The sequence below is a fragment of the Aristolochia californica genome, unplaced genomic scaffold (genome assembly GCF_029961685.1).
Source record: "Aristolochia californica isolate CCGP_79_NKW_82.1479 unplaced genomic scaffold, dmAriCali1.0.hap1 SCAF_7, whole genome shotgun sequence".
NCBI lineage: Eukaryota > Viridiplantae > Streptophyta > Magnoliopsida > Piperales > Aristolochiaceae > Aristolochia > Aristolochia californica.
In genome coordinates, this window is record NW_027182268.1 from 42,182,501 (window position 1) to 42,193,712 (window position 11,212).

General features: G+C 38.6%; 2 protein-coding genes across 3 annotated transcripts; one reads left to right on the plus strand and one right to left on the minus strand.

Annotated features, from left to right (window-relative positions):
• Positions 1-1,533: 1,533 nt before the first annotated feature.
• LOC137937058 (PRA1 family protein H-like) lies at positions 1,534-4,076 on the plus strand. Of its 2 annotated transcripts, XM_068782094.1 has the most exons (5): positions 1,534-2,044; positions 2,127-2,263; positions 2,468-2,505; positions 3,528-3,599; positions 3,680-3,766. In XM_068782094.1, exons 1-4 carry the CDS (start codon positions 1,602-1,604, stop codon positions 3,564-3,566), a joined length of 657 nt encoding a protein of 218 aa, XP_068638195.1. In that variant the 5' UTR covers positions 1,534-1,601; the 3' UTR covers positions 3,567-3,599; positions 3,680-3,766. The 2 variants fall into 2 exon arrangements, with proteins under 2 accessions (XP_068638195.1, XP_068638194.1); XM_068782093.1 differs by lacking the exon at positions 2,468-2,505 and having other exon boundaries at positions 3,680-4,076.
• Positions 4,077-4,988: 912 nt separating this feature from the next.
• On the minus strand, positions 4,989-10,860 carry LOC137935999 (beta-glucuronosyltransferase GlcAT14A-like). The gene is made up of 5 exons (XM_068780470.1): positions 10,744-10,860; positions 9,824-10,538; positions 6,325-6,400; positions 6,104-6,222; positions 4,989-5,970 (listed from the first exon to the last, which is right to left on the minus strand). The coding sequence occupies exons 2-5, from the start codon at positions 10,362-10,364 to the stop codon at positions 5,456-5,458; spliced, it is 1,251 nt and encodes a 416-aa protein (XP_068636571.1). The 5' UTR covers positions 10,365-10,538; positions 10,744-10,860; the 3' UTR covers positions 4,989-5,455.
• Between the last annotated feature and the right edge of the window lie 352 nt (positions 10,861-11,212).

The following is an 11,212-nucleotide window of genomic DNA, read 5'->3' on the forward strand; positions in this document are numbered from 1 at the left end:
AAATATTAAAGCACGACAGATAATTATATACGTATAGTATTACCCATCTCAAATTTTGATAAGTGTTACTTAACAAAGTAGACAAAACTTGCGAAGACTTTCCACTTTTTTAATGTCTTATTGAATGGAAGCATTAATGATATGGGTATAAATAGTGTCAATTTGAATATAAAAAGTTAAATATATTAAAAATATGGATTTAGTTATGTATCAACGTAGATGTATCTAATTTATAATCCTTCCATCAAATTCAGATTGAATGACTTAAACATATATCCACTTTCCAATTATTTTTAGTTCCTTAGTAGAAAATCGTCTGCAATATTTATTTTCTTCTAAGAAGAAAACAAGTTATAAAGTTAAGCTAAAATAAATAAAGGAAGTTTTTTTTTTCCAAAAAGAAAATGGCTTTTTAGATTAGCAGGCTAGGGGTGTATTTACATTAATAAACAAAATAAAAAAAAGAGTAAAATTTAAAGCAATTAAGTCATATGAATAAAAAAAGATAACTACTAAGTATCAATGGTGCTTCCTTAAAATAGATGCCAACCAATGAGGAACCATATGATATCAAATGAAAATTATTTTACTTAAAATTGAAAACCTAAGCACAATTCATGAATCACAGCTCATTAGCAAACATTGTCCAATCAGGACCATTTTTCGCTTCCCTACTCCTTTACTACCACTTCCTGTCTCAGGACCATTTTTCGCTTCCCTACTCCTTTCCTACCACTTCCTGTCTCTTGCTCGACAGACGAAGGGCCTCTCCCACCATGCAGAATTTCACTTGATGACAAGAGGGCTAAGCAGATTTGTCCTTGTCTAAAAGGGGCCATCGTTTTTTTTCCTAAGCAAACAATCTATAAATCTAATAGATAAGATGATATTCTATGTAAATAAAATTTGTGTTTAAGTTATGAACTTGCAAACAATATGAGTTAGGTACAAATTAAGATTAAAAATTAAGATCTTATCTATTATCTATGGCAAAAACTTAAGTTATTAGTTTTTTTTTTTTGCTTTTATAACAACAACTCTTCCCATGTAGTCTCACCCCCCTCCCCAAAATAAATAAATAAATAAGTAAATAAAAATATATTTATTATATAATTATGTTTTTTTCATGTATAATATTTTATGATAATTATTGCAAAAAAAAAAAAGATAAACAAAATAATTATTTCATACTTGTCATCGTCTCTTAATTGGGGTAACATGCGACTATCTACAAATGCTCACATCTTTGTAACAATATGTATACCACCCTTCTTCAGTGACCAAAATTCCTGTCAACACCGAACAAGGGAGGTTCTTCCAAGTTGTAGAAGATATAAGAGGAATTAATTTAATTTCTGGGCGTAATAATCTATTAAGTGTTAGATAAAAGGGTCTTATTTACAAATTAGTAAAAGACAAAAAAAACCCTACTCAAAACCGGTTCCAATTATATCGAGTTGACAGCGGAACCTGTTGAGGTAACATAGCGTCGAAGATAACTTGGCATAAAGCGTGCAAAGAAGAGACGAAAGAGTTCACAAAAGCCGAAGAGGCTCAGATTCTGGTGAAAGGCGGAACTTGAAATTCTCTCCCTCCCTCTCATGGTCTTCTCTGCGAACCCTTTGTCCCTCTCAGTGCCCGATCCTGTTTTCGAGACGTGGCTCCGAGACAATCGTTACCTCGAAATCCTCGATGACCACACAGCTGCCCACCCCGGCTCCGCCGTCCGTAGCACCTCTCGCGCCTCCGCTGCCGCCGGCAGAGGGACCGTCAATGAAGCCTCAATTCTCTTCACCGCTGCCAGCTCCCTCTCCTCTTTGGGTTCTACACTTGTTTCCGTCCTAACTGTCAATCCCTTTGCCAAGCTCGTCGCTGAGGACTTTGCCGGCGATACTCCTTCCTGGACTCTGTCTTTCTTGGGGACATCTGGATCTTTCTCGTGGCCTGCTTCACCCTCCCAGGCTCGGATGCGGGTCCACGAAAATATTAAGCGATATGCGCGCAATTACGCTTTTCTCTCCGTTCTCATCTTGGCATGCTGTTTGTTAGTAGTCCCTTTACCTTACTGGTTTCCGGTTCCCCTCTCGTTCTGTATGAAAAGGCTAAAAGGTCGTGCTTTTGAGCAGGTATCAAATGCCGATTGCTCTTCTTGGCATAGTTTCAAGTTTGTTGCTATGGGAACTCTTTAGGATTTCGGACAATAGGTGGACGCTGGAGAGGTTCTCGATATTTCGCCAAATTTTGCTTTACCTCTTGCAGTCTGGTGAGTTATGCTTCTCTAATTTTACACATTTTGGGTTTCATACTTCTAAACTTCCACCTGCTAAAATCCCACTTCTAATCGAGTAAAGTTGCATCCTTGCTGTGCTTTTCTTTTCCAGTGGTTAAGTTTATTCTGTCCGTAGTAAATTAGATTGGGTGCTAATATTATCATGTCATACTGTTTTTTTTTTTGTCAAATATTCAGCTTCCCAAATTCCAATCACTTGGGTGAAAAGTTCGTTGGTAAGTTAGTTTTTGATACATGTAAGCAGGATGGATCAAATCAATATTCAGTTTCTTATATTAGTTTTATATTGTGGTTGTTAAGAATAGTAAATGAGAGAAGAGGTGCTTGATGTGTGTATGTGCTATGTCACTTCCGACTTTGTAGAATCGAATGACTGGTCTCACAGGACGTATGTTACTATGTGTGGTTTTTTTTTTTTTTTTTTTTTGAAATAAGATGTGTAATGTTACTATGTGTGGTTGTGTATAAGATTGGTCTAACAACATGACTATGTTGTTTGATATCATATTCCTTAACAGTTTTTATTACCAATCCTCTGGTCCTTCAGGTTTTGTCCTGGTTTCCATCAGGAAAAGTTAATGTGGCCTTATTACCTGTTATTAATTTCAAAATTGGAAATGTTAGAAACTTCTATAAATGATCAATTGGAAATGTGAGTCTTTACCTGTTTTTTTCTGTTTATCTTTTGCCAAGCTTAATGTTGTATACATAAATTTACTCTATGCAATATTAACATATTTTTAGTGTCTTCAATCTCTTACTTACTGGTTATTTAACTAAAAAAAAATCTGGTGCATTATACATTGCTGTTAGAAATGAAAAGTTTCTGTATGCACCAAACTGTGGCACTGAGTTATGACTTCTTTCCCTGACTAAAGTTGTCTTCTCACACTGGTCATAAGTTGGTTCACGTATATGGGTCAAATTGAGGGCTCCTGAGTTCATAAGCATTCTGACTGCAACACTATGAGCATTACTATGCCATGTGAAAAAACACGCTTTTCATGCCCATAAATTTTGGTGATTGGTGATTGGTGATCAGTTGATTGAGTCATACAACTAATAGAAAAGTTCAAGCCTTTGATCATCTATGTTGAAGTTCAGAATAACATTGGAGAAAGGGGCTGTTTGACCAGTTTCCTATGTCTTATTAGACCATGCTTAATTGCATAAATTTCAAATATCTCTCTCCTCGTACACATGCATCTAACTTCTCATATATTTTCTGTTTTTGTAGCAACTGCAATCATATTGTATTGTTGCAATGTTCAGATAAGTCTCTTCTGGGCACTTTGTATCAGTTATGCAGGTCAGTTTGCTATTGCCATTGTTTCTTTCTCCGCTTTTATGTACTTGTTACTAGTATAGTAATACGATGTTCTCCTTCAGTGATGCTCTTGCATGCTTTGCTTCGAAAATTGACTCCTACAAAGCAACCTACACGGGCAGAGAACCATAGGACTGTGAAATATAAATGAAGGACTTTCTTGGCTCATCATCCTGCTGTTGTTGAGCATGTGAATTTTCTAGAGTTTTGGCATTAAGCTACTTCTTTGTATCATCAAGTCTAGACGTGCAAGAGAAGAAGTTGAGTGTAAGTAAAAAGATTAGGATAAATCATTGATGCATATCACCGTTGCTGTTGTGTACGTGCAACTACTGAGCTTCACTATCTCTTGGTAAGTGTGGAGCCAATCAAATATTAACTTCTTAAGATCTCTTCATTTTCCAACTGATGGCTTTAGACTATTGGGCATAAAAGATATTAGTTTTTGTGTTTGGGATCTTCCTCCAGCAGACAATACAAGAGCCAGAAGTCACTTTAGAACAAAGTTTGGAGAAGGAATAGATTTGTTAATTTGCGACTTGCATCAATGTTTCAGTGCTGTTGTTATCGTCAATCATCCATTATTCACACACACACCAAAAAAAGAAAAAAAAATTGTAACCTTTCAGAGATTTTGCAGTAATGCTGGACTGGTTGAAAATACTTGGCTATTGGTTTGCAGTAATGCTGGACTTGCTGAAAATACTTGGCTAAAAGAAAAAAAACAATTGTAACCTTTCAGAGATTTTGCAGTAATGCTGGACTGGCTGAAAATACTTGGCTATTGGTTTGCAGTGAATAGATTATTTCTTATCTATTCTGCAATTAAAGACTAAGCAGATCCTTCAAGGTAACGGTATATTTTATACAGATGAATGGAACTATTTTTAAGTAGTTTCATGTTTGCCAAAGTGAAAAATGAGATTTTCAGTACATATTCACTTTCCTTTGCATTTTTCTTTCAAATCTGAGTGTTGATCGTATCTGAAGAATTTCTTGGCAAGAATATACTGATGAGTGATGATTATAAAAAGAAGCTTTTACGTAAATATGTGGAACGACTGGGTGCTACAGTTTCTTCTTACGCAATTACTACTCGAAACATCTTCAGTACTTTCTTAGCAACTCCTTCAGTTCCGACTGCTATATAAAACTCAATATAGATCGCTTAGAAAAAGAACAAATATTAAAGAACTGCCAGGAAATCTAATGGTATCTCTAGTAATAATTCTATGCGTTCCAGGGGTCCCTCTCTCAAAATTAGAAATACGAAAACGATCACGTCTGACATGTAGGCCAAGACTTTTAGGGTTTCTACCTCGAAAGTCTCGTCCTGCGGAAGAATGGAAAAACGATACTGGAGAGCACAGATGTTCAAAGATGACAAGCCTTGAACCAACTTCCAACGGGGTTACCCAACTACACAACGGCAAACGCGAGCTGTCTGCAAGGACAGTTCCCAAAAAATGAAGCCACAACAGGAAAGTACAAGATCCTCTCTACAATCTACTAGCTAACATACACCGTCTTACTGAACAAATGCGAGCTTTTCTTAGATTTATTTGTTTAGAGACTGCAGGTGGTGGCTCTCCGAAGACTTCTTGAAACGGTCCAGTATTCTCACCTCTTCCCGAAAGCCACACTGGGGATTCAAAAGCCATTAAACTAGCCTCAGTCTGAAAAGAATGCCTCTACTACCCCTACTTCCTCCTCACAAAATGGTAATAGAAATCTGAATCGAGCATGAAGCAAAGGTGATCCCTGAAGAAAGTACCTCCAAAAAAATTTCTGCTGTTACTCGATTGTGAGGTGAATATGCTCTCAGCTTTTCTCTCTCTCTATTTGCAAGTGCTCGATTGTGATTTCCAATCCCCAAGAAGCTTGGTCATGGTATCTCCGAGCTTGGATGCCTGCGGCCCAGGCTTCACAACATTAACATCACTAAACCTAGTGCACGGATCCATCCACCAACTCCTCCTGCCAAAGCACCATGCACCAGGTGCTGCCTGATGAGACCCACGTTGGAGGATCTTCCCATCAACTATGTCCAACACTGGATCATTTTTCTTGAACTGTCTACCAAATGCAACTCCACTTTGAACCATGTTGTCATAATCTGTTACATTGAGAAAGTGAGGCTCCATCTTAGGTGGGTTGTCCCACACTATGTATCTCAGGTCACTATTAACAGTCAGGTTTTGAAATTCTGGCGAATTACAGATGACTGAATGAAAGTAACTTTCTTCAGATAGCATTACGTTGGTAAAATACAAAAGTAGCATCCGGGGAAGGTTATCCCAACCCATCAGACAGAATTCGATGAAAGACCTGCTGAGAGTTACCCATGGGGAACCTGCAGAAGACAGGAAAAGCACCACAGGTAAGTTAGTCATATACTGGAAGGGTCCAAATGAATTCTTCTTATGGTGGAATAAGCACCGCAAATTAAACTGGACGTCAAGAAAGTTGTTAGAAACAATTTTTGCCTGTAAAAACTTTGAAAGCTTCAGGGGTTGGTCGAGTTTGTGTAGCATGAAAGATTTTGTTAGTCTTCCTGGCCAAGTAGATGCCTGGGTCGACTACAATTGGCTGAATCCTCTGGAATCTAAAAAAAAAAAACAGAAATACCAAAACAGCAAGGTTCAAATTGGGAGGTAAAGCCAGCACTAAAACAGTCGTGAGAAGCCACAAGAAGATATGAACATACTCTTTCCACCCAAGATCACTAGTGTGATCAATAAAGTTGAGGTTCCTTGGTACAGAGGAGAATACATGTGATAAATCTGAAACAAAAAGATGATAAAAGTTAAAATAATTTCTCACAGGTCACCTGGAAGGCAAGATTCACATATTACCAGTGGAACTGACATATATCCGATCACACTATAAGAGTCAACAAAATGATTGAAAAATCATTTTCACTTTGACTAATTTTACCAAGGGAAAATTTCCTATTGGAAAAAATTCCCACTAACTGGTTTTTGTGCATTTGTGCCCCATCGGAAACAACAGAAAAATTAAATGTAGTGTTAGTGTATTCTACACTTTGAAAAAAAAATATAAATAATCAAATACTAGGTGGAGGTAGAGGAAATCGGTCAAGGACCACTTTAAATGCTTCTTAGTTTAGTTTTCCCAGGTTTCCTAGTGCAGTAATAAGAAATTCATTTTCCTCCACTTATCGTTTTGAAAGACAAGAGGAAACAAGCTGAAAATTCTCCCATACCAAATCAACACAAACATCGGAAGGTTTTGGTCAAATAGAAAATTTTCCACTAGTCATTTTTTCCTATGGTTTCCAGTTGACACAGACACTCCCTAACTGAAAATCATACAACCAGTGTCAGTTGATAAGTTATGAGTACACACAATAACCAGAAAGTTGACAGAAACTGTTGCAGAGCGTATACATCAAAATCCCATAAATCAAATAGAACCAAAGACAACGATCATCTGTTAAAATGAAACAAGTAAATATGTGAACTAACCAGTTTTCAATCACAAAAGTGGGAAAGTTGGAATCAGGATGTTTGAGAACTACAAAATACAGAAAGCAAAGAACTAAAGTTGTAAATCCCATCATTATCAGAGAAAAAAGGACAAAAAACTCAAGTGGTATTTTTTTTCTGTGCAAATTGATCATTTTTTTTTTTTGCTTATCGTATTGATCTTTGTACTACCTTGTTATGGTCCTGGGTTAAGTACTTATGCCTTCCGCTCCTGACAGGCCGGTCTTTTGGGTAGTATTAACTAGGTACTTAACATTTGGTATCAGAGCGAGCTCCCACATCACGAGTTCGAGTCTCGGGACGTGCAAAGGCCAGATTAAAATACTGGTAGGTCCTTGTGATAAGCCCTGGATCGGGCCAGTGTTGATGCGCGGGCGCAAAGGCTGGATTAAAATACTGGTAGGTCGCGTTTAGGTATTATCACAGTTGGGCCAGTGTCGTTGCGCCGCCGTGGTCATCGGCTCACGAAGGTGGGGTGTGATGTTATGGTCCTGGGTTAAGTACCTATGCCTTCCGCTCTTGACAGGCCGGTCTTTTGGGTAGTATTGGCTAGGTGTTTAACATTCCTATTCTCAGGTGCACACCTTACATGAGCTGAGCCTTCCAATTCTCTACCACACATTGCTTATGAAGGTGAACTGCTCTATGTACTCTAGCAAATACCTACTCAATGTGGCCTTACTCTACCAAATGTAATGCTGAATTCCAGAGCAGGTTTAAGTTTGTACATTAAAAAGGTTAAGCGAGCAAAACAACCATATGCAGAAAAAAGAAATTTTACTTAGTAATGTCCTAAAAAGAATGAATTGCTGGACCACTAAGTAATTTATCAGTAACACTTTAAAAGATTAGCTCCAAAGATGAGATTGCAGGTGGTTGATACCAAATATATAAATAGACTAAAATGGATGTGAAAATTGTTCTTAACAACAAACTGTGCCTCCTTAAACCAATCCATTTCAAGCTAGTTCATAACTGGAATTATTTAATGCCTCTTGAAGGGCATAATACAATCTAATGGACATTAGTATGCAAGTAGAAAGGTTCTGTTTCACTAAACTTTCCACCAGAATACAATATGAATATGTTCAATGGCAGAGGACATTTCAGAAATAAGAACAAGCCGTTACTCATCTACAACCTACCATTACATAACACAGCAGAAAAAATCCTCACTAATAACATCGTCCGTGAAATATTCATGTCTGGAATGGCCAAAGTTTTTGAAATGGTCTTTCGAGGTGAAATTTTCCTTAAGAGATTACCAGAGAAAATCGTTATTGCCTATTGGCAGGAACTGGGAGAGATTTCCATATAATCTTATAAATCGCAAGAGGAAGAAGCCCATTTTCAGCCATGTATGGATCCACCTTGTTATCCACATCTTAGATATGGCAATGGATGCCTCAACACAGGTCTGCAATATCTCTCTAGGCATGTGACAATGTTTTTTCTCCAATCTAGTCAATGCCCAGACCATGTAACAAGTTTTTCTCCCCCAACTTATCCCTCTGATCCACCATCCCTAAAGACTTTTTCTTTCATCACTACTGCACTACTGGCAAGGCTTGCTCTGTTTGAATAAAGAGAAAGGTCAATAACCGAACAGCTAGAAATTTGCATGACTAAGAAAAAGGCCTAGGTTCAGGAGAAAATTGATAAGAATGTAAACAAAGCAGGGTAACAGAGTTGTTGAACTGATCAATAACCTAAAGAAAGATCCATATGGTAAATTTTATAGGGTCACCTCCTCACAGGAAAAAGAGAATAAGGGCTACCAGCAACAGGTATAGGAAGCAACGATGTCCATTAGACGCAAAAGTTAGAATAGAACCAAGAAGCTAAACTTCCTACATCACAGCTGGAATTCAAGTTTCTTTGTTTTTCAAGAATTCGGCTCTACTCATGCCACTGAACCAACCAGGAAAACGACCTCTAAACTGTATGTAATCTCCATTTTCACTTCTTTGAATAGAAAAACTAGTTTCTTGTTACTCTAACAAGATAATAGATTGTACCGTCACAGCTTTTAAATGCCAATGGGAGACTGGCATTTGAAAAAGAAAAAGAAGAAAATGAGAAACGTTTCCACAAAGAAAAACCAATTGTATAGCGTTCCATGATATCATAATACCATCTAAGCACCCAGAGCTTCACAAAGTTTATTAAGCAAATTCTAATAATTTAAGTATAGATGTCTCAGAAAAGGACAGGCAAGTCACCTTGGATCTAAGAAAAGTCTTACAATCATTTTGACTGGAGATACGGCTAGTCCCCTTGATGTAATCCCCTCAATTTGTCCAACCAAAAAACAGGGGACTAGATAAAACAAAAATTGCACCAAAAAAGAAACCAATCTGAACAAACACAAAACGAAATAAGACAGACGAAAAGTGGAATGATTCTTCAAAGCTATCTTACGAGGAAAAGCCAAATTGAAATAGAAACAGAGGGAGCCAGCACAATATGGTTACTCTTGCGGGCAACTGATAGAGAGAGTGCGTGGATTATAAAATGAAACACATGGAGATAGTAGGCCCATTTTTACAAATAACCATCCAACCAACTCTCAAACAAGAAAATAGATTTAATTCCACTGAAATAGAACTACACACCCATTGTTTTGAAAGAATCATCCAGAAAATCCGGAAACAACAAACACACTATCTATCCAACTAGAACGATCAAACTACATACCGTCCTGTGTAACCAGAGGGTAATCCGTCGAGCTCAAAGTGATAAACCAATCCCATCGATTATCCAACCTCATGAGAATCGAAGCTGCATGAAGCATGGCAGCAAGTGTTGAGGATCCCATGTAGGTAATTGCATCTGCTTTCCCAATCACATCCACATTCCCAAAGGCCTGCACAGCAGGTACCGCCCGAACTGCAGCAGTAAGAGCTAAGCGCTCCCCATCTGACGCTTCATGATTAAGATGGAGGAGATAGCGGTTACGCGGGTGGTAGACGGCAAGCAACAGGCGGATGATCCGATCCTTGTGACCTGGGCCGCCTGATATATAATAAGCGAAAGCGGGAGGCGAAGAAAGTCCACGGCGGACGACGGGGGGAAATGTTTTAGTGGCGAACGCAGCTGTGTTCACGCCAGAATTGGCTGTCAGAATGAAAAGAATGGTGAAAAAGGCCGATGAGAAGATGAGAAAGAGGCATTTCTTCTCGACCGCCATAGGTGCTTTGAAGGGGCATCGAATGATCACAGGAAGAGCAATTCGCATCTGCCGAACAGACAGTCCCTTGATTCCTCCACACACTCGCTCCGCGTTAGAGACTGCAGAAGCGCCATCGCTACAAGGGCAACGGTCTCGGAGAATAGCATTCACAAGCAGGCAAAAGAATCTGGAGCAGTTTGTCTAAGAAATGCATTTGCCGCGCGTCGGACTGCTCCCGTACTACGATCAACGGAAGGACGAAAATTAGGGTTTGACTGTAGAGGAATGAATTAAGAGACAGAAAAGATTCTTCAAGCAGATTATTTTGATTTTCCTATATCACGAGATCAAGATTAAGACGCAGATCTTGATTTTCCTTAAACACAGATCGACGAGATTTGAAACGGCTCCACTCTTTCCTTCTCTGTTTTTGCCTCTTGCCTACCTGTGACTACGAAATGTTTTAAATACTTAGTGAGAGAAATGCGGAAAAGCAGAGAGAGAGAGAGAGAGAGAGAGGGAGAGTGAGAAATCGTCTGTGTACGGAAGTTGCAGCGGCGGAAGGGGAGAGGCCCGATGGTCGCATAGATGACGTGGCAGATGATGATGAGAAGTTCATTTATAATTAATACCTCATTAGGAACGTCTTAATTATTATTAGTAGATTAATAGATCCGTATAACTCGTCAGATTCTCCTTTAACTCATTTTAGCTGGTGAGAATTGTTTTTCTATTTTTTGACTGCACGAAAATACCCCTGACCTCTTCAAGAGGAAATGTCACTGCAGCTTAGTAACTTTGAGTCTCTGGCCGCCACGTTTCACTCGAAGGTATAATGGTGGCCGCGTCTGACCAGAGGAAGCAGCGCTTTTTTAAAAATAGTGGTGGGCCCACATATATTAAGAGAAGCCCGC

Bases quoted from the DNA above. Each gene is read 5' to 3' on its own strand.
- LOC137937058 (XM_068782093.1), top strand. From the start codon at position 1,602: ATGGTCTTCTCTGCGAACCCTTTGTCCCTCTCAGTGCCCGATCCTGTT. The intron at 2,045-2,126 runs GTTAGTAGTCCC...GCTTTTGAGCAG, and splicing joins CTCATCTTGGCATGCTGTTT to GTATCAAATGCCGATTGCTC. The intron at 3,600-3,679 runs GTCAGTTTGCTA...GTTCTCCTTCAG, and splicing joins ACTTTGTATCAGTTATGCAG to TGATGCTCTTGCATGCTTTG.
- LOC137935999 (XM_068780470.1), bottom strand. From the start codon at position 10,364: ATGCGAATTGCTCTTCCTGTGATCATTCGATGCCCCTTCAAAGCACCT. The intron at 6,401-9,823 runs GTATGTAGTTTG...TTTTTGTTTCAG, and splicing joins CCCTCTGGTTACACAGGACG to ATTTATCACATGTATTCTCC. The intron at 5,971-6,103 runs GCAAAAATTGTT...TGTCTTCTGCAG, and splicing joins AGCTTTCAAAGTTTTTACAG to GTTCCCCATGGGTAACTCTC.